Source organism: Mobula birostris, chromosome 22 (genome assembly GCF_030028105.1).
Source record: "Mobula birostris isolate sMobBir1 chromosome 22, sMobBir1.hap1, whole genome shotgun sequence".
In the NCBI taxonomy this organism is placed as follows: Eukaryota; Metazoa; Chordata; class Chondrichthyes; order Myliobatiformes; family Myliobatidae; genus Mobula; species Mobula birostris.
This window is the reverse complement of record NC_092391.1, coordinates 58863849-58886746: the sequence shown is the minus strand read 5'-3', so window position 1 is coordinate 58886746 and position 22898 is coordinate 58863849. Positions and strand designations below refer to the sequence as shown.

Genomic DNA, 22898 nt, shown 5'->3' with positions numbered 1-22898 from the left:
TTGTACATTGTAGACATATTTAAGAAACTACAATTTATTTTAAATATAAAACTGACTTCCCCCTCTAAAGTGGGGCAAAGGAACAGTATCACAACCCTAAATGTGAGCACTAAGAAGGTTCGTGGAAGTGCAGAAGCTGCCGCACGTGGACGTGGCTTGCATACGCTGGACTATAGCGCCCTGGGCTTCCAAACTCAGTGTAAGGAGAGCTCTCAAACCTCCCAGGACTATAGGCTTGTGGACTCGGTCTCCCAAGGACAGAGGTGCCAGGACTGCACGGAGAACTCGGCATGTTGGACTGTACTTTCAGTTTCCCTTTGAGAGAAGGGCTTGGCCAACTGCAGAAACAAACGCAAAGTTTATTAAAAATAATAGCATATACATTTATTTTGTCCTTTTGCCCAGGGAACTCCTAACCCCACCTTGCTGATTAAACTCAAATTCTCTCCTACACAAACCACAAAAGACAACTAACTTTAAGGATCACAGTTACAATTTTTGTTAAAAAAAAACCAGAACAATTGTAACCAGAACTGCAAGGTGCTAACTATCGGGAGCTTTGGTCAGCAATGCATTCGTATAAGGAAATAAGCCCCCTTTGTCTAAAATACAAAAGCTTATCGTTGTGCTGGCCAGCAATGCAAAGACCGATGTGTGTAAATTAATATAAAAACCTGTACTCTTCACTGACTGTTTTAATCATTACCAGATGGAGTCCAATGACACAGTTTGCTTGTAACCAATGTTCCTACTAATATTTTTTTTAACATTTGCATAGATCAACCATTGCTCTGAGTATGATTTTTTTTTTAAACACTGCCTGAAACTGCGGCAGTTTTTTCAAATGTCATCGTTCAGTGGGCCGGCGGTTTATTAACAAATGAGCTACCGACTTTCGTTCTGTATTTATTAGTTTTTTTTAAACACTTACAATTAAATACTTTGAAGCTCTATAATGTTTCAAAACAAAGGTTGTGGTATGATATTCCATCTGGGTCAACTCCAACATGAAAGCATGAAAACTGATTTCTCCTATCAGTAAAAATTATTTTCACCCCCCCCCCCCCACCCCCGTCCCTTTCTACAATTCCTCATTCTGGCCTCTTATCTCTTCTCAGCTACCTATCGCCACCCAGTGTCCCCTCCTCCTACGGTCCACTCTCCTCTCCTATCAGATTCCTTCCTCTCCAGCCCCTCACCTTCTCCACCAACCGCCTCTCAGCTTCTTACTTCATCTCTCCTCCCCCTCCCACCTAGCTTCACCCCCTTCCCCTCCACCCACCTTCTCGTTCTGGCATCCTCCCCCTTCCTTTCAGTCCCGATGAAGGGTCTTGGCCTGAAACACCGACCGTTTATTCCTCTCCATTGATGCTGTCTGACCTGCTGAGTTCCTCCAGCAGTTTGTGTGTTGCTTTGAGTATTTGCAGTTGAAATGCTGACTGTTTATTAATTTCCATGGACACTGCTGACATGCTGCGTTCCTGCAGCATTTTGTGTGTGTATGTTGCTCCGGGAAAGTCCATGGGTTATGAGAAATGACATTGCAGTACTGGAAAAATATCTGAAGTTCTATTTGAAAATTGCCCCATGACAAGAAATAAAATCGAATTTAGTAAATCTGATCACTTGTGGGACAGCAGTACCAGTAGAACATAAAAGACCACGAAGGATGCCAGATAATAAAATTTTAAACACTTCACTGAACGCTGCCACCCAGCAGTGAGTGCTCTTCCCCCGTCCCCGCTCACACCACATCTTGCCTGAAGTTCACCAAGCAACAGCCCATACTGTGTAGTTGGTTCATAATATCCTACTGAAGCCCAACACTTTACAGTACAAGCAACACAGGGTCAATTCCCACCGCTGTCTATAAGGAGTTTGTACGTTCTCCCTGTGAACGCGTGGGTTTCCTCTGGGTGCTCCGGTTTCCTCCCACAGTCCAAAGATGTACCAGTTGGTAGGTCTGGTTCATTGTAATTTGTCCCCTGATTAGGCTACGGTTAAATTGGGGGATTGCTGGGCGGTACGACTCAAAGGGCCGGAAGGGCTTATACCACACTGTACCTCAATAAATATATAAATAATTGCCACAGAGTTCACATTCACATAAAAGCAAGTCATGAGTTGCTGGGCTCACTCACATCCCAAGAACAAGATGCATTTTAATTAATATTAATATTCTGTAAGTAGGTCAGGATAAGATCTTTCTGCTACTGAGAATTTAAAAAAATTTAGATACACAGCACAGTAACAAGCCAATGAGCCCACACTGCCCAATTATAACTCTGTGACCAAGTACACCCCTATGACCAATTATTCTACTAACCCGTACGTCTTTGGAATGTGGGAGGAAACTGGAGCACTTGGAGGAAGCCCACAAGCTCACAGGGAGAACATTCAGTACTGTGCCAAAGTCTTAGGCACATGTACAGTGGCATGCAAACGTTTGGGCACCCCGGTCAAAATTTCTGTTACTGTGAATAGCTAAGCGAGTAAAAGATGAACTGATTTCCAAAAGGCATAAAGTTAAAGATGACACATTTCTTTAATATTTTAAGCAAGATTACTTTTTTATTTCCATCTTTTACAGTTTCCAAATAACAAAAAAGGAAAAGGGCCCGAAGCAAAAGTTTGGGCACCCTGCATAGTTAGTACTTAGTAACAGCCCCTTTGGCAAGTATCACAGCTTGTAAATGCTTTCTGTAGCCAGCTAAGTCTTTCAATTCTTGTTTGGGGGATTTTCGCCCATTCTTCCTTGCAAAAAGCTTCTAGTTCTGTGAGATTCTTGGGCCGTCTTGCAAGCACTGCTCTTTTGAGGCCTATCCACAGATTCTCGATGATGTTTAGGTCGGGGGACTGTGAGGGCCATGGCAAAACCTTCAGCTTGCACCTCTTGAGGTAGTCCATTGTGGATTTTGAGGTGTGTTTAGGATCATTATCCTGTTGTAGAAGCCATCCTCTTTTCATCTTCAGCTTTTTTACAGACAGTGTGATGTTTGCTTCCAGAATTTGCTGGTATTTACTTGAATTCATTCTTCCCTCTACCAGTAAATGTTCCCCGTGCCACTGGCTGCAACACAAGCTCAAATCATGATCGATCCACCCCCGTGCTTAGCAGTTGGAGAGGTGTTCTTTTCATGAAATTCTGCGTCCTTTTTTCTCCAAACATACCTTTGCTCATTTTGGCCAAAAAGTTCTATTTTAACTTCATCAGTCCACAGGACTTGTTTCCAAAATGCATCAGGCTTGTTTAGATGTTCCTTTGCAAACCTCTGATGCTGAATTTTGTGGTGAGGATGCAGGAAAGGTTTTCTTCTGATGACTCTTCCATGAAGGTCATATTTGTGCAGGTATCGCTGCACAGTAGAACAGTGCACCGCCACTCCAGGGTCTGCTAAATCTTCCTGAAGGTCTTTTGCAGTCAAACGGGGGTTTTGATTTGCCTTTCTAGCAATCCTACGAGCAGTTCTCTCGAAAAGTTTTCTTGGTCTTCCAGACCTCAACTTGACCTCCACCGTTCCTGTTAACTGTCATTTCTTAATTACATTATGAACTGAGGAAACGGTTACCTGAAAACGCTTCGCTATCTTCTTATAGCCTTCTCCTGCTTTGTGGGCATCATTTATTTTAATTTTCAGAGTGCTAGGCAGCTGCTTAGAGGAGCCCATGGCTGCTGATTGTTGGGACAAGGTTTGAGGAGTCAGGGTATTTATAAAGCTTTGAAATTTGCATCACCTGGCCTTTCCTAACGATGACTGTGAACAAGCCATAGCCCTAACAAGTTAATTAAGGTCTGAGACCTTGGTAAAAGTTATCTGAGAGCTCAAATCTCTTGGGGTGCCCAAACTTCTGCGTGGTGCTCCTTTCCTTTTTTCACTCTAAAATTGTACAAAACAAAAATAATACACTAATCTTGCTTAAACTGTTGAAAAGAATGTTTCATCTTTAACTTTATGACTTTTGGAGATCAGTTCACCTTCTACTCACTTAACTATTCACAGTAACAGAAATTTTGACCAGGGGTGCCCAAACCTTTGCATGCCAATGTATATAGCTAGGGGGCCAAGACTTTTGCATAGTGTAGTAGTAATGTTATGGGTGCTAGTAATGCATTGTACTGCTGCCGCAGGAAAAAGACACATTTCGTGACATGTGAGTGATGTTATGGGTCCACTGTGGACAGAGTGGGAAAGGGCAGGGAGAAGGGAATCATGGTTGGGAAAAGGGGAAGGGAGAGGGGAGGGAGCGGGAAGCACCAGAGAGACATTCTGTAATGATCAATAAACCAATTGTTTGGAATCAAATGACCTTGCCTGGTGTCTCAGAGCTGGGTGAGTCTGCACAGGGCCACCCCTCGCCTGGCACTCCTCTGCCACCTGTCACACACCCCTCCTGCAGCGCCTCCACCCTCACCATTCCCAACCTCCTTAGCTCCCCCCAGATTTACAAACTCACTCTCCGCTCCACATTGACAAATACAGATCTGTGCAGAAGGCTAAGTACCCTAGTGATACAAGACTTTTGCATAGTAGTGTATAAACTCCTCACAGAAAGTGGCGGGATTGAATCAGGATAACTAGCGCTGTAATAGCATTACACTAACTGCTACACTACTGTGCTGCCCTATACCAATGATGTTTATGATTATTACAGGTCTCAATGTTTTCTTTCCACTGCACCTCAGTGCAGTTAAACGAGTGCTAGCAAATTATTCAACTGTAAAGGTATTCCTACACAGTTCTATTTCCATTCATTCCCTCTCCAACATCATGGTACAGCAGTACCATAAAACAAATTCAGCACCAGCTATGAGTGTAGTGAATAATTTTGCTTTCAAAACTCACCTCTGCATTTCTGATACAGAGTACGACTGCACTTGGCTCTTCCATCGATGTAGGCATGGGAACTTCTGTGGGTCAATAACAACACCATTCAGTGCAGCCAGAACATCACTGTCAAGCTTAGATGGTTCATCTCTGGAATGGAGGAATGAAGGTTGTTTACACCTCAAGAACAAAACAAAGTCTTTAAATAAAACACACGAACTTACAAGCAAGAATATTATTACAGTATTCCCTCCTTTGAGCCATATTTCATCTCCTTCCCTCCAAACATGCCTCAACCAGTCAGTGAAGTTTTTCGACCCTGCATATCACTATATTCTGGAGTGATATCTGACGACAGCAGGAAGCAGAATTAAGGTTAATTTTCCTCCTTATAACCATCCCAAAGTGTAGGGGCCTGTCCGAGGAACTCAGTTAATTCAGGAGACAAGAAACTGCAGATGCTGGAATCTGGGCCTAAATTCTACATTAGGGCCAGTTGAAACCATGAAAGCAGAGCGAATGATGCCGACTAACAACTGCAGATCGAGATACAACGTGGAATAATCCCTTCTGGCCCCTCGAGCCATGCCGCTCAGCAATCCCCTGATTTAACCCTAGCCTAATCACAGGACAATTTACAATGATCAGACCTACCAACCGGTACATCTTTGGACTGTGGGAGGAAACCAGAGCACCTGGAGGAAACCCAGGTGGTCACAGGGAGAATGTACAAACTCCTTACAGGCAGCAGTGGGAATTGAACCTGGGTCACCTGTACTGTGAAGCGTTGTGCTAACCACTATGCTACCATGTCACCCAGGTGCAGCGTTTCAATGCTGAAACACTGACAATACCGTTCCTCCCACAGATGCTGATGGATCTGCTAAGGTCCTCCAGCATATTGCATCACAACCTGGTATGGAAGTTGTCCTGTCCAAGACTAGAAGAAGCTGCAGAAGATCATGAACACAGCCCAGCACATCAAACAAACCAATCTTCTGTCCTTGGATTCAATTTACACGGCACGCTGTCGGAGCAGTGCTGCCAGGATAATCAAGGACACGGCCCACCCAGCCAACACACTTTTCGTCCCTCTTCCCTCTGGGAGAAGGCTCAGGAGCTTGAAGACTCGTACGGCCAGATTTGGGAACAGCTTTTTTCCAACTGTGGTAAGACTGCTGAACGGATCCTGACCCGGATCTGGGCCGTACCCACCAAATATCTGGACCTGCATCTTGGTTTTTTTGCACTACCTTACTTTCCCTTTTCTATTTATGATTTATAATTTAAATTTTTAATATTTACTATCGATTTGTAATCCAGGGAGCACGAAGTGCAGAATCAAATATTGCTGTAATGATTATATACTCTAGTATCAATCGTTTGGCAACAATAAAGTATTGTCCATTAAATTCAGATCTAACGTCATTACAGATTGGGTCAAGTGCCAAAAGGCAGAGGGGAATCTCAGCAAAATAAAATTGAAATTTTGTTTTTATCCATATTCAATATTTGGTGATAAGTTCACGAGAAGAAGAATGTAGATCATAAATATGCCTGAGGAAATATTCCAACAATTCAAAATAAACAATCTTTGAGATAGATTCTGGTAACTGGAACAATGGATTCAGACATTGAACACTAACAGTGGAACAGAGGTTGGCACGTAACTCCAATTAGACCATTCCCTTTCAATCACTGCCAGGTGTTTGATATTGTTAATTTAATCAGGATTATCAACATCAGTGACATTGAAGGGGAAGAGTTCATTCACTTTAGCATCGTGCACTCACCCCACAGAGGAAAACTTTGCCCAAACAAGGTACTTTAACTAATCTTCCACTAAAGGCTGAGAGGCTGAGCGAGCCAGGGCGAAGGAGGATGAGAGGTGACTTGCTTGAGGTTTACAAGCTGATAAGAAGCACTGATTGAGTGGACAGCCAGAGACTTTCTCCCAAGACTGAAATGGCTGATACGAGGGGGCATAATTTAAACGCGATTGGAGGAATGTATATGGGGGATGTCAGAAGTAAGTGTTGTTTTCTTTTATTTACATAGAGAGTGGTACTTGCATGGGATGTGCTGCCAGGGGTGGTGGTATAGGCATATACATTACGATACTCATTAGGTGACAGGGTGGGGGTGTAAGGCGCTCCTTCCCTTTGCCAGCCTGCAGGTCACCCTTGGGCAAGGTGGAGCACCTGGTTAGCCCCCCCCCCCACTGATCAGGGTCACATGAAGCCATGGGAGCAGGAGGTGGGTGGCCGTATGAGCAGTCGATAATGGCCGGGGTCGCCTGTCTTGTAAAGAGATGGCAATGGCAAACCACTTCTGTAGAGAAATTTGCCAAGAACAATCACAGTCAAAGACCATGACTGCACACGTCATACAACATGGTACAAATGGCTTTTCACTGAAGGTGAAAGGTGTTAGAGATTCAGAAAGTGAAACAAAATGCTTATAGATTTAGAAGTTTTATTGTTTTTTTTAAAATGAAATCTTTATGGAGCTAAGTGAGCCAAAGGGCCTATTTCTATGCTGTGGAAGAAGTAAAACCCTAAACTTAGTCCAACAGCTGAATCGTTACACATTAGTAGCAATGAGGACCACAATATTGTAGTTTGGAGGCTTGAGTGCCTCAATGACCTGCAGAGCTATGTCGGCTGGAGTCAGGGCTTTATGCTTTGGCTCTTAGCAGGGTCACCCATCCCAAACAGGTCAAAGGGTAGAGGCCAGACCAAGAGTGGTCCACCAGCCCTCCAGGTGTAGGGTTCAGCTCAGGGCTAACAACCCCTGACTGGTCAAACAAAATTGTTTCAGAAACAGAAATGAAGGATCGTTCTTTATCAGTGTGTGATGGTATTCCTGAGTCTCCACCCAGGACTTGCACAATCAACAACAGTGAAAACCAAGAGGAAGCTAGTGACACGATGAAGGAAGCTCAGAACACCACCAGAGATGGAGGCCCTTCATTGCTGCCTAAGTGCTGGTGGTGTGACAGGCAGTAGAGAGAGTGGTAATGTATACCACAGGTTAGCATTCTGGGTAAGTAACTGAGAAATAGTGTGCCAGATTGCTATAATCCTTGCAAAAATGATAGAAGGAAGTTACATAATACCAAAGAGCAAGATGGATTGTAGGTGAGACACTCATACAAAACTAATTAAAGTACAGAGTTCCTTACCCAGACAGAAATATCCCCTTGGTAGTTCCTCTCCTTAAATACCCCAGACTGTGCCTTGGCAGCAGCTGCTGTCTATCCTCTGGCCACCTGCAGAAGTTTTCCAATTGCATATTGTACCTTTGGTTTAGTTTGATTTGAGTCGCAGAGGATTCCTGTGTTGGAAACTGTGCGGGGGCTTCCTTTGTCAAAGGTGGCAAGTGAACTGTCCCACAGGGCAGGCTGCTGTGCTGTGTGGAGTTCTTCTTGTTTTCAAGGTTTAAAGCTGCAATCTTTGATGTACGTAATGATAGTGAATCCGTGATTTCGCCGCCACCTTCAACCACAGGCCTCGCCTCGAGTAATGAGGCATCCTCGTTTTTCAATCTCATTTCAATCAACTCATCACTCTCAGCTTTTACATGCTCCGCACCCTGTTTAGAGACAAAGCCTTTGTCATGAGATGCCAGACCTGTAGTGTCACCCTCCATTAGCTTTGCCATTACTTCAACCTCATGGCTCTCTGGAGATTCTATCAGCCTGTCAGAAAGCGAGTTTCTCTCTCTGTCGTCTAGCAGGGGAAGTCTTTCAAATTCAGCCATGAGATTGGAAATGGGGAAGAGATCACCTGCAGACCCAGGGATGGTGTATGAACGAGGACATCGTCCTTCAGGCTTTTCGTCAGCAGGAGAACAGACTCCATTTAAATTTGGCAAAATCTCTTTGTTGAGGTTACTTAGATTGTCCACGGAGTCACTGATGTCTGTTGTGCGCTGCACAGGAAGTATATGGCACTCATCTTCCTCAATGGCACCAAAGGTATTCCCGGGTAAAATTGCTGATTTGCTGACTTTCAGTGCAGCATTTTGTCTGTTTTTAATTTCTTCAAGACTATCCACAAAAGCACCGACAGAGACAGAGTTGCTGTATTTACTGCTTTTACCTACATTAAGGAGAAAAAAATTGGATTTGAATGCGTTTCCCCAATACAGCTACCTTAATAATTGCAGAACTTTAAAAATATTATTTTTCAGAAGTTCTTTTCAATGTTGAGTGAGTTATGGACAAGATATTGATTTATTGAGATGCTGCACTGAACAGGCCCTTCCAGCCACACAGCACAGCAGTCCCCCGATTTAATTCTAGCAAAATCACAGGGCAACCTACAATGACCAATTGACCTACCAACCAGTATGTCTTTGGATTGTGGGAGGAAACGGGAGCACCTGGGAGGATCTGGAGCACCTGGGGGAGGGGGGGAGAGGGATCTGGAGCACCCGGGGGGAACCCACACAGTCACAGGGAGAACGTACAAACTCCTTACAGGCAGTGGGAATTGAACCTGGGTCACCAAATACTGTAAAGTGTTAAGCTAACCACTACGCTTTTGTGTCAGTGTGCAAACATGACGACACTTGCTGTCCAAGTGTGTTGGTTGTTGATGCAAAACGATGCATTTCACTGTTTCAATGTACACGTGACAAATAAAGCTAAACTAGGGTTAGACTCAGCGACTCAACCTTCAAACCCATTGTGTCTTTCATCAGATTCACGGCTTTACAATCCTCATATCCCGTGATTTGCTTATTGTCCAGAAAAACATGCAAGGAGTTTGTATGTTATTAGGATAATTGGTGGTGTGGGCTTGTTGTTTGTATGTTATTAGGATAATTGGTGGTGTGGTCTTGTTGTTTGTATGTTAGTAGGATAATTGGTGGTGTGGTCTTGTTGTTTGTATGTTATTAGGATAATCGGTAGTGTGGTCTTGTTGTTTGTATGTTAGTAGGATAATTGGTGGTGTGGGCTTGTTGTTTGTATGTTAGTAGGATAATCGGTAGTGTGGTCTTGTTGTTTGTATGTTAGTAGGATAATTGGTGGTGTGGTCTTGTTGTTTGTATGTTATTAGTATGTTAGTCCTGCTGAAGGGTCTCAGCCAGAAATGTTGAATGATTTCTATAGACAGTGCCTGGCCTGCTGAGTTCCTCCAGCATTTTGTGTATGTTGCTTAGATTTCCAGCATCTGCAGGTTTTCTTGTTTGTTAGCAGGATAATTGGTGGTGCGGGCTTGTTGGCCTGGAAGAGCCTGTAACTGAGCTGTGATTCGACACGTTGACCTTCACAGTCGTCCGGGGTGGTAGATTCTTCACATTTCACATGAAGGAATCTTAAATTGCCTGAGCACTATTATGAGGCTGTAGGACTATTTACAGACTCCTGAAACAGAGGAAGCATCTACTCGGTATCCAGCTAGTAATAATCTTATAACTTTCAATGAGATCAACTCTCATTCTTTTCAACAGAGACAATCTCATTGAAACCTACTGACAAATACAGCGGATGTTTCCAATTGTGGAAAAGTCTAGGACACAGCCTGAGAATACAAGGGCCTTCCTTTAGAACAGAGATGAGGAGGAATTTCTTTAGCCAGAGGGTGGTGAATCTGTGGAATTCATTAGTACAGACGGCTGTGGAAGCCAGGTCATTGGGCGTATTTAAAGTGGAGGTTGACAGGTTCTTGATTAGTCAGAGTGTCAAAGGTTAAGGGAAAAAGGCAGGAGAGTGAGGCTGAGAGGGTTAATAAATCAGCCATGATCAAATAGCAGAGCAGACTCAAAGCACTGAAAGGCTTTATTCAGCTTCTATGTTGTAGCATGAATGATATAATATTCATCTTGTTAACAACTTCTCATAGAAGGGCATCCTTTTAGAACAGAGATGAGGAGGAATTTCTTCAGCCAGAGAGTGGTGAATCTGTGGAATTTGCTGCCAAAGGCAGTTGTGGAGGCCAAGTCATTGGGGATATTAAGGCAGAGGTTGACAGATTCTTGACTGGTCAGGGCATGAAGAGATACGGGGAGAAGGCAAGAGAATGGGGCCGAGAGGAATAGTGGATCAGACATGATGAAATGGCAGAGCAGGAAAATGGCCTAATTCTGATCCTAAATCTTATGTTCTTATGGTTTTATAACAAATCTACCATCCCCTGGGGTTAGCCTGAGAAACCACTGCTGGTCCCCTCAGTGCCAATTTTAGGTAAGGAGACTAGTGCTGTGCACATTCATCCATGTGCAACCTCACCAAGGCTCTAAATAAATGCAGTAAAACACCTTCATTTCAGTACTGAAGATGAAGATGACTTTTATTTGTACAACGAAACATGCTGTGAAACGCACCGGTTGCATCAATGACCAACACAGCCTGAGGATGTGCTGGGGGGCAGCCCGCAAGTGTCGCCACACTTCCAGCACCGACGCAGCACGCCCACAACTTACTAACCCTGGCCTGTACGCACTTGGAATGTGGGTGCCAACTGGAGCACCCAGATGTCACAGAGAGAATGTACAAACTCAGACAGCAGCAGGGAATCGCTGGCACTATAGTTCAAGTGTAACTGTCATTCAACCCTACCCATGGATATAGCCAAACAAAAGAGTGCTCCTTCAGGGCCAAGGTGCAATCCACAGTACCAACAGACACACAGCACAAATAGTTACCAGAGCAGAAAAACAGTCAGATAGGAAGAGTTAACCATTATGCTACATACTGCCCCTTTACCTTCTAATCACTTGCTGTATCTGCATGTTGGTATTCAATGACCGGTCTATGAAAACATTCAAATTTGCTTTATGACTAATTTTTAAAAAATACTCTACCTTTCCATTTTTTGCATTAAGTCACATTTTCTTACTGTATCTGTATCCCTTTGAAATTTCTTTCTGTCCTCCTCAATCTGATCTTGATTGTAGCTAAGGAAAACAAGTGATTGGCACAACACAAACAAAATGCTACAGGAACTCAGCAGGTCAGGCAGCATCCATGGAGGGAAATGAACAGTTAACAGTTTCCGGCCGAGACTACCTGAATTGCTGAGATCCCTCCAGCATTTTCTGTGTGTTGCTCAAGATTTCCAGCATCTGCAGAATGTCTTAGGGTCACAGAAAAGTACTGCACAGAAACAGGCTCTTTGGTCCAACTAGTCCTCCAGACCCAGTAACATCCTTGCAAATTTTCTGTCTTCTTTCAACCTTCAACTTTCCTGTAGGTAGGTGACCTAATCCACACACAATACTTCAAATTAGGCCTCACCAGTGTCTTATTCAACTTCAACATAACATCCCATCTCCTGTACTCAAAACATTGATTTATGAAACTTTCTTTACGATCCTGTCTACTGTGATGTTGCTTTCAATGAATTATGGACCTGTATTCCCAGATCCCTTTGTTCTACCACACTGCTGAGTGCCCTACCCTTCACTGTGCAAGACCTACACTGGTTGGTGCTACCTTGCACTTGTCTGCATTAAATTCCATCTGCCATTTTTCAGTTCATTTTTCCAGCTGGTCCAGATCCTGCTGCAGGCCATGATAGTCTTCCTCACCGTCCACTACACTCCCAATCTTGGCGTCATTCACAAATTTTGGCTGATCCACTTAACCACATTATCATCCAGATCACTGATACTGATGACAAACAACAGACCCAGCACTGCATTAGTCAGAGGCCTCCAGCCAGAGAGGCAACCACCTACCACCATTTCCCTGGGTTATCCCGCAAAGGCAATGTCCAATCCAACTCATTTAAAATGCCAAGTGACAGAGCTTTGTGTTTGGAGATCAAACAGTGAGTAGCATCAGCCACATCACTAGTACAGACTGTAAATTACTGCTTTCCAAGCACCCATAGTCAAAGTCATACTTTATTGATCCTAGGGGAAATTGGTTTTCGTTACTCTTCACCATTTCCCCATACACTACTCGCCACAGCCCGTCTGTTCTTTGACCACTAACCAATCCTCAGTCCATGACAATGATTCAACCCCAGCTCCACTGTTACGGTGTCAGGTATGAGAGTGCTGCATGGAATTTTAAAGCAATGGTGGAAAGAATGGTTCCACGAAATTTGAAATTTAAACAAAGGGCTGTTTATCACGAGAACAACCTTTTGCATATTCTGAGCAATTGGTACATTTGAGTATTGCAATATAAATAGCTAATGAGATGGGGATTATATCATTTACAATTTTATAATCTGCACTGGGGATTACAAAGAGCATTAGCATAATGTAGTAAAATTAAAAGAGCTAATGTAGAATTAAGGCTGACACTGGGGACACAGTATTAGCCAAACATCTTTGCAGAAAGTGCTGGTGCACAGAGCAGCACATGTTCTCCCCCACACCACCCCCACTCTCCCACCTCCCCACATACACAACTATTCAGAGTCATAGAAAATTACAGCACAGAAACAGGCCCCTCTAGTCCATGCCGAATCATTTAGACTGGCTGCTCCCATCGACCTGGAGCGAAACCATAGCCCTCCATACCCTTCCCATCCAAGTAATCATAAGCTGGTAGCTTGTTTCACACCCTCATAACCCTCTGAGTGAGGAAGTTTCCCCTCATGTTCTAATAGAAACATAGAAACCCTACAGCACAATTCAGGCCCTTCGATCCTACAGCTGTACCAAACACGTCCTTACCTGAGAAATTACCCAGGGTTACCCACAGCCCTGTTTTCCTGAACTCCATGTACCTGTCCAGGAGTCTCTTAAAAGACCCCTATTGTACTCGCCTCCACCACCATCACCGACAGCCCATTCCACGCACTCACCACTCTCTGTGTAAAGAACTTACACCTGATATCTCCTCCGTGCCTACTTCCAAGAACCTTAATACTGTGCCCTCTCATGCTAGCCATTTCAGCCCTGGGAAAAAGCATCTAAGTTTTCTCCTTAAACTTTTCACCTTTCACCCTTAACCCATTACCTCTAATTGTAGCCGCACCCAACATCAGCGGAAAAAGCCTGCTTGCATTTACCCTATCTATACCATAGAACATTACAGCACAGAAACAGGCCTTTTGGCTCTTCTTGGCTGTGCCGACTATTATTCTGCCTAGTCCCACTGACCTGCACCTCGACCATATCCCTCCATACGCCTCTCATCCATGCACCTGTCCAAGTTTTTCTTAAATGTTAAAAGTGAGCCCGCATTTACCACTTCATCTGGCAGCTCATTCCACACTCCCACCACTCTGTGTGAAGAAGCCCCCCCCTAATGTTCCCTTTAAACTTTTCCCCCTTCACCCTTAACCCATGTCCTCTGGTTTTTTTCTCCCCTAGTTTCAGTGGAAAAAGCCTGCTTGCATTCACTCTATCTATACCCATCATAATTTTATACACCTCTATCAAATCTCCCCTCATTCTTCTACGCTCCAGGGAATAAAGTCCTAACCTATTCAACCTTTCTCTGTAACTGAGTTTCTCAAGTCCCGGCAACATCCTTGTAAACCTTCTCTGCACTCTTTCAACCTTATTTATATCCTTCCTATAATTTGGTGACCAAAACTGAACACAATACTCCAGATTCGGCCTCACCAATGCCTTATACAACCTCACCATAACATTCCAGCTCTTATACTCAATACTTTGATTTATAAAGGCCAATGTACCAAAAGCTCTCTTTACAACCCTATCTACCTGTGACGCCACTTTTAGGGAATTTTGTATCTGTATTCCCAGATCCCTCTGTTCTACCGTACTCCTCAGTGCCTTACCATTTACCTTGTATATTCTACCTTGGTTTGTCCTTCCAACGTGCAATACCTCACACTTGTCTGTATTAAACTCCATCTGTCATTATACCCCTCATAATTTTGTATACCTCTATCAAATTCCAATCTTCTACATCCTAAAGAATAAAGTTCTAACCCATTTAATCTTTTCTTATAACTCAGACCAGAAATACGCCTTGGCTCCAGATTCTGTGTTATACAAAAGACGTGTTGAAGTTAAAATTAAATACAACTTCAATGTAACATCCCAACTCCTGTACTCAATACTTTGATTTATGAAGGTCAATGTACCAAAAGATTTCTTTACAACCCCATCTACCTGTGCTACCACTTTCAATGAATCCTGGACCTGTATTCCCAGATCCCTTTGTTCTACTGCACTCCTCAGTGCTTACAGTTGATGTCATAATAACAGTGAAAACATTTGCAGTTTCTCTACTCCAAAGTTTGAAGTTCTGGTGCAGATATACCACATATAATCCACACTGACAGACCTTTGAAGCTTTTACCAGCAGTGACGATGTGAGATGTGCTGTTTTTAAATGATTGGCTGACCTTCTAAAGGACAGGAACCATGCTCTCTCTTTGTCCTACTTGAACAATTCATAACTGATTAGACTTGGGCTGTTGGTTAGAGATATTCCCACTGCATTCAAGTTGATCGCAATGCGTGCTACTCTCGCACTATGCAATGTTGCTGCAGCTTCTAGTGCACTGAACACAACTATGTCATGTGGCTACCAGCTAACATACTGGGCTATGAATAATGTATAACTTTTAAAAGAACTATGGAGGAATTTATATATGGAAGAAAACATCAAACTCGAATGGGTCAAGAACAGTGGAAGCAGACAAACCAATTGTCTTTCCTCTTGCCATGAGGTCAAAGGAATGAAGGCTGCCATTTTGTGAAGCTGTTTTACATCTTCCATTTTGTGAACTGGAGTTGCTTGGATTTTGGGGTTTTAAAGTAGACACCATGATGCTCCAGGTAATCTGTTGGACAGGAGATTATTTCCAAATAAGAAGTTATTTGTGAGGTGTTTTTTTGTTCATGCAGGTTTGTGAATGGTGGGCTCTGTGTCTGCCCTGAGTGATTCAAGCTGATTTACTGGTTTGGTAACTGATTTAAAACAAACAGACATAAAGAGCTATAAGTTACCAGTTTTCACTTGCAGAAGAGGGCAATAATTGGATGCTGGCTTGGGCATGAGCCAATAAGGTGTTATAGGTCAGTCAGATGACCCATTCCCAATAACACTTAAATGCAAGATTTGAACTGGTGAGGAATGAATATAAAAGCAGAGGTTTCAAATAAAAAGTAGTGACAACTTCAAAGATTCACCATCACAACGAAGAATCCCCACACCAAGTGCTGGGAGAAGGATTGATCGTCTGGCCAACAGGCAATCCCCTTTTTCAGTGTTAAAAATAAAGGGTACAAAGGGAACAGCAGAATTCATCCTTGGTTGTTGGCCCAGGGTGAATATAGTTATGTTACTGTTTGTGCGGAGACAAATAAGTGCGAGCTTCAATTAATTTAGAGTTGTATGGTGACTTTCCTAACCAGATTCCATTGATGAATAGCCAACATATCATCCTAAGAAACAACTCTAAGTTGATTCTTCCTCCGTGCAATATATATCTTGGTACTTACCACCTGATGGAGAACTTTTGAATCTATTACAGATATAGATATCTCCTCCTTCCTGTTCAGATCTTCTAGTCGATTCTTTTTTGCTCAAATATTCTTCAACTTTTCTGATTCCTTCTGGTGTTGCAAGGTCAATAAAGCAGCCAAGAAATTCCCAGTATTCGGCCCATGGATGCCCCATTTCGTGAGCTAAATCCCTGAAATGAGAAGTTACTGCATTGCACGTGTACTCACGGAATGAACCATGAAAGAATTTTTAAAACTTTTTCAAAGAAGAATATATCCATATGCTTTTCTGTAGCTGAGTGTCTGTAATTTAAATGGCAATAAAGGGGACAGAAATAAGTTACGAGCATAGAAGACAAGGCAGTGGTTGAAGGAACTTATTCGAGCTGGAGGTCTGTAATCAGTTGTGTTCCACAGGAATCTATACTGGGACCTCTGCTGTTTGTGATGTATGTAAATAGCCTGGATAAATGAGTGGGTTAGTAAGTTTGTGGATGATACCAAGATTGATGGAGTCCTGGATAGTATAGTAGGCTGGCAAAGAATACAGCACAATATAGATCAGTTGCATTTAAGGGCAATGAAATGGCAGATGGAGTTTAACCCAGATAAATGTGAGGTGTTGCACCTTGGTTGGGCAAATGCAAGGAGACAGTACACTATTAAGGGCAAGATCCCTAACAGTGTTGCTGAGCAGAGAGATCTTGGGGTCCAAGTTCATAGCTCCTTAAAAATGGTTACACAAGTTGATAGGGTGGTTAAGAAAGCTTGCTTTTATAAGTCAAAGTACTGAGTTCAAAAATCAAGAAGTTATGTTGCAACTTTATAGAACTCATCTGGAGTACTGCATACAGTTCTGGTCGTCTCACTGTAGGAAGGATGCTGAGGCTTTGGAGAAGGTGCAGAAGACGTTTACCAGGGTTCTGCCTGGTTTAGAGAACATGTTCTATCATGAGAGGCTGGATAAACTTGGGTTGTTTTTTCTGGAGCAGCAGAAGCTGAGGGGAAATCTGGTAGAGGTTTTATAAGATTATGAGAGGCATAGACAGAGTAGACAAGTTTCTCAGGGTTGACATATCTAATACCAGAAGGCATGCATTGAAGGTGAGAAGAGGTAGGTTCAAGGGAGATGTGAGGGGTAAGTTTTTTACTCAGAGAGTGGTGGATGCATGGAATACACTGCTTAGTATGGTGGCAGAGGCAAATATGTTAGAGGCTTCTAAGAGACATTTGGATTGGCACATGGACATGAGGAAGACAGAGGGACATGGACATGGTGTCGGTAAGAGTGATTAGTTTTTTGGGATTTCTTGATTTACTTTTTAGCTGCCTTGGCAATACATTGTGGACCGAAGGGGCTGTTCCTGTGCTGTGCTGTTCTATGTTATGTTCAAAGACAAATTATACACGCTGTACACGTATGTGTAATACACGGGTTAATGTAGTAAATCTGCAACCACATTAGGGAGTTGAACGTGGCAAATAGCCCCCAATCTCTGAGCTCATCACTCTCCTGATGGCTTCATTTCTGTCATACTTACTATTTAATATGTACTGCCACGATCTTTTGGATAACTCACCACAGTTTACTGCCTCTGTCTCTTTAAAAACATTAACTAAGAGCATCATCTAAGAAAGGATGTGCTGGCATTAGAGAGAGCTTAAAGAAGGTTCAAGAAAATGATTTCGGGATTGAAAGGCTTTTTTTGTGGCAGTACAGTGCAATACATATAACTACTACAGTACTGCGCACAAGTCTTAGGCAACCTAGTTATATACATGTGCCTAAGACTTAAGCGCAGTACTGTAGAATCATGGAGCACTACAGCACAGAAAAGGCCCTTCGTCCCATCTATTCCTTGCCAAACAATTATTCTGCCTAGTCCCAAGGACCTGCACCTGGACCATCGCCCCTACTGCAATCCTTCACAGTGTCATCTTTACCTTCCAACTCGTTCGTAACCTCGGTTCACATCCGCCTTTTTATATTGGCTTGTGTTCTCTCGGGATGGAGCTTTCCACACACGACGAAATTCCCTTGCCTAATTTGACACAAAGGGGAACATTGCAAGAGTGTTGAATCTGCTTGGAACTAAATAAAAATTTCCCTCTCAGTCCCCACATGAACCATTTATAAATTATGAAGGTTAGAGATCCATGCTGGTATGATGGCCCTTCTTCAAACACGAAGATTCCTTTGAAGATTCCCTTCCTATACCAGTCCTAATTACATTCATAGAGCACACCAGAGAAACAGGCCATTCAGCCCATTCAGTCAGTGCTAAACTGTTATTCTGCTTGGTCCCATTGACCCGTTCCTAGATCATAGTCATCCATAACCCTCCCATCCACGTACTTATCCAAATTGTTCTTAAACATTGTAATTGAACCCACATCCACCACTTTTGCTGGCAGCTCATTCCACAGTCTCTCAACCCTCAGAGTGAAGAAGTTCCTCCTCATGTTCCCCTTAAACATTTCACCTATCAACTCTTAACCCATAACCTCTAGTTCTAATTTCACAATGGAAAAAGCTATCCTTCTATCTGTTGGTTGAGGGTCAACCATGGATGTGTCCTAGCTGTCTATCACTTCCACTGGCAGATTGTTCCACAATAGTGACATCCTCTGAGAGAAGAAGCTCTACCTTAGATTACCCTTAAGTATTTCACCTTTCACCCTTAACCCATAGCCCCTAGTACTAGTCTCACCTAACCCCAGTGGAAAAAGCCTGCTTGCCCATCTATACCCCTCACAGCTTGCATACTGCTATCAAATCTCCCCTCATTCTCCCACGCTTCAGGAAATAAAGTCCTAACCTATTCAATCTTTCACTATAACTCAGGTCCTCGAGACCCTGCAATATCCTTGTAAATTTTCTCCGTAGTCTTTTAATCTTGTCATTCAAGTTTATTGTCACTTAATGATATTCAAGTACACAGTCAAACAAGACGTTTCCCTGAACCAAGGTAGAAAGCACAGTAGTACACCTAACACCACATAACACACAGTAACTTATGAAAGTAAGGATAAAATCTACGGATGAAATACGCATAAACAAACAAACTAAAGTGCATAAATTAATCATTGTAAGGTAGAAAATAGATTAACCAGTGACGCTTCAATGCGCCTCAGGAAACGTGCTGTAGGATAGGCAATCAGGGCTGTACAGAATACTCCAAATCTGGTCTAACATCTTATTCATAAATGAGAAATAACTGCAAATGGCTGGTGAACATCATGCAAAGTTCATTATATATGGAAATCTCAGAGATACAATAGCTTCTTGTAAGTATAGATGAAGATCTATAAAATCTCATGTGAACCCCCAAGTAGTATCTTGTTTGGTCAAATGTATTTGAACATGAGAAATGTAATTTAAAATATTACCTTGCAAGGGGACATGGGTCCTGCAAATGCCCTTACTGCCATGACTGGATCCCTGGGATTCCCAGAGTGCTTGTACAAAGGTGTGCAGAGGAGCTTATCTGCTGGGTCAGGTGACCAGGGGGGACCAATGACAGGCGGAGATGAGTTCTCAATATCTCTTAGCAATGGCACATAATATCGATCTGAAACAGAGCACTGGCACGTCAGTCCTGGCAGCAGTAACAAACTGTACCCGTTGTAAGCCAGACGGGAAGGCAGCTAATTTATTTATTTAGAGACAAGACACAGTAAGAGGCCCTTCCAATCCAATAAGCCATGCTGCCCAATTACACCTGTGGCCAATTAACCCACTAACGGGTACGTCTTTGGAGGAAACCAGGGCACCCAGAGGAAACCCACACGCTCGAGGGTAGAACCTACGAACTCTTTACAGACAGAAAATGGAAAACAGAAAGGGCAACAGATACATTATGGTTACTTTGTAGATCTTCACTCAAATCAATGGGTTATTCGTCTTTTTCGTTGTAAATCACCACTCCACAAAACGGCACAAACTTGATCATTAAAAGCCAACAGAGAAACAGATGGAAATGTACACTGGGAACTGCAGAAATAGCACCACCTTCTGGGGTGATATCAGTATAACTGGATAGTATTTTGCTCATCACTGGCTCTACATCAGAGGTTCCCAACTTTTTTTTATACCACTAAACAAGGGGTCCATGGACCCCAGGTTGGGAACTCCTGCTCCAACTGCTCATGCTGTCATACAGCAAAGTAGCAGGCAATTTCTACTTGACCATCAATGGTTCCTTTTACTATCAGAGAATGTATGCAGCATACAACCTGAAATTCTTTCTCTTCAGAAATCCACAGAAATAGAAGAAAACCCCAAAGAATGAATGACAGTAAAATGTTAGAACCCCAAAGCCCCCGTCTCTGCCCTCCTATGCACAAGTAGCAGCAAAGCATCAACTTCCCCCCCACCCCCCACCACTTATTTCAGCAAAAAGCATCAGCACCCTCAACCAAGCCACAGGAAAGTCCCAAGAGAGAGACCATGACAATTATACATGCCACAAGCTCTCTCTCCCCAACAAAGGACAGTGAGGTATCGGCTCTTTTCCACACTGAGAGGGGAGACCAAAAGAACAACTTGCTGAATACGACAGTACAGTCTGCCGTGACGCTTTCATAGAGAGAGACAGAAAGACGGAAATAGACGGACACAGAGAGAGACAGAGAGGTGCAGAGACACGGTGGGTGGGGGGGGGAGAGAGACATCGCCCAAGTACAGAACTGTGAGATTAAAGCTTCCATAGTTCACCAATTAAGCAACAAGGGAGATTGAAATGCCAGCTGCCTGCCATTTTATCACTGTTAAGATCGCTCTGCTACAGACAGGGGAGACTGCTTTTTATCGCCGGTGTGATCTCTCTGCACAGAGAAGAGACTGCCTTTTTATCGTACTCTGTACGGAGAGGGGAGACTGCTTTTTATTGCTGGGGAAATCGCTCTGCATGGAGAGGGGAGACTGCCTACTTATTGCTGGGGAAATCGCTCTACATGGAGGGGGGAGACTGCCTACTTATTGCTGGGGAAATCGCTCTACATGGAGGGGGGAGACTGCCTATTTATTGCTGGGGAAATCGCTCTGCATGGAGAGGGGAGACTGCCTACTTATTGCTGGGGAAATCGCTCTACATGGAGGGGGGAGACTGCCTATTTATTGCTGGGGAAATCGCTCTGCATGGAGAGGGGAGACTGCCTACTTATTGCTGGGGAAATCGCTCTACATGGAGGGGGGAAACTGCCTATTTATTGCTGGGGAAATCGCTCTGCATGGAGAGGGGAGACTGCCTATTTATTGCTGGGGAAATCGCTCTGCATGGAGAGGGGAGACTGCCTATTTATTGCTGGGGAAATCGCTCTACATGGAGAGGGGAGACTGCCCATTTATTGCTGGGGAAATCGCTCTACATGGAGAGGGGAGACTGCCTATTTATTGCTGGGGAAATCGCTCTACATGGAGAGGGGAGACTGCCTATTTATTTCTGGGGAAATCGCTCTACGTGGAGAGGGGAGACTGCCTATTTATTGCTGGGGAAATCGCTCTACATGGAGAGGGGAGACTGCCTTTTTAATCACTGGCCAGGTCACTCTACTATGGACAGGGAGAATGTTGTCCAGGTTTTCTGTGTTTTAGATGTGGACTTTTTTCAGTCCTATGGTTTTTTTGCATTCTGTGTTTTTCACCCAATCTTTCCAGCCTTTTCTTGTGTGGGGAAGAGGTATATGGAGGTCGATATGCCTGTTCCATTTTTGTTCATTTTTCTGTGCAGAGAGGAAGGATTTGGGGACTGATGATTGTGCTGCCTTTCTTTTCTCTCTTGGTTTCATGGCTACCTGGAGAAGAATGTCAGAGTTGTACATTTTGATAATAAATGAAGCTTTGAACCTTTTTTTAAACGAAATAGTCATAAAACCTTTACAGGTGGAGTAAAGGGCTTCAGGGAGGGAATCTGCCAACCTTAATCAGGGAAATGTTTGCTAAGATCTGCTCTGTCAATGTGCCTCATAATTTTGTACAGCTTTATCATGCCTCCCACTGGCCTTCTCAGCTCCAAGTAAAAAAAATACCTATCCTCATAACTGAGAAGCTCCTTCCTAGGCAACATGCTGGTTAATCTTAAAGGATAAGATTGCTCAGGTATTCTTCAACACACAACTGTACTCACTTCTCAAAAAGTGGAGAAAGAAATAATTTGGGTGGGATGGTAGCATGAGTTGTCGTTCCTCTCCTCATCGGCGACAAGCTTATCAGTTCTTTAGCATTTGTCTGTTGCTTATGAGGCTGAGCTGCTAGCTTGACGCTCAATCCAGCACAGATGGAAAGCATGCAAGGAGCCGGCCAGAGTCGGACCAGGGGTCATTCGCCTCGTATCCGGTGTGATGCCATGGCACCACCAGCTGGCAAACACAAGTGAGTGAGGCCCACCCCTAGCCAAGGCAGTATGATATGGAGAGCAAGCTGATGCCCTTCCAGCAGGCTCCTCCTCTCTATGCAGCTGATGAATCCAAAGGAACGGCAGAGACTGATACAGCTTGACACCAGCGACACCACAGGAGTTGCCAGTCAGCAATGAACTCAACATAGGGAATCTAGCTCTGGAATTTTCCTCTGGGTTTACTCCTGAAGTATTCTCCATGGCAGCAAAGGTTTGAGATCAGAGTTTTCCTTCTCCCAGATGAGCTGCCAACTATGGCTGACAAGCCCCATCTGCCTGA

The 22898-nt window shown here is 43.5% G+C and overlaps 1 protein-coding gene across 5 annotated transcripts in view; it reads right to left on the bottom strand.

Moving 5' to 3' along the window:
- ankle2 (ankyrin repeat and LEM domain containing 2) overlaps window positions 1–22898 on the bottom strand; it is a 61604-nt gene continuing 38706 nt past the window's right edge. For 2 of the 5 annotated variants that reach the window (XM_072240836.1, XM_072240838.1), the window contains exons 8-13: window positions 19611–19792; window positions 18165–18262; window positions 16218–16411; window positions 8011–8929; window positions 4845–4976; window positions 1–338 (exon numbers count right to left, since the gene is read on the bottom strand). In XM_072240836.1, coding sequence (XP_072096937.1) covers window positions 110–338; window positions 4845–4976; window positions 8011–8929; window positions 16218–16411; window positions 18165–18262; window positions 19611–19792 — 1754 coding nt within the window. In that variant the 3' untranslated portion in view covers window positions 1–109. Of the gene's footprint in view, window positions 339–1282; window positions 1570–4844; window positions 4977–8010; window positions 8930–16217; window positions 16412–18164; window positions 18263–19610; window positions 19793–22898 lie in introns of those variants that run through there. The other 3 variants (XM_072240837.1, XM_072240840.1, XM_072240839.1) reach the window with 3 other exon arrangements.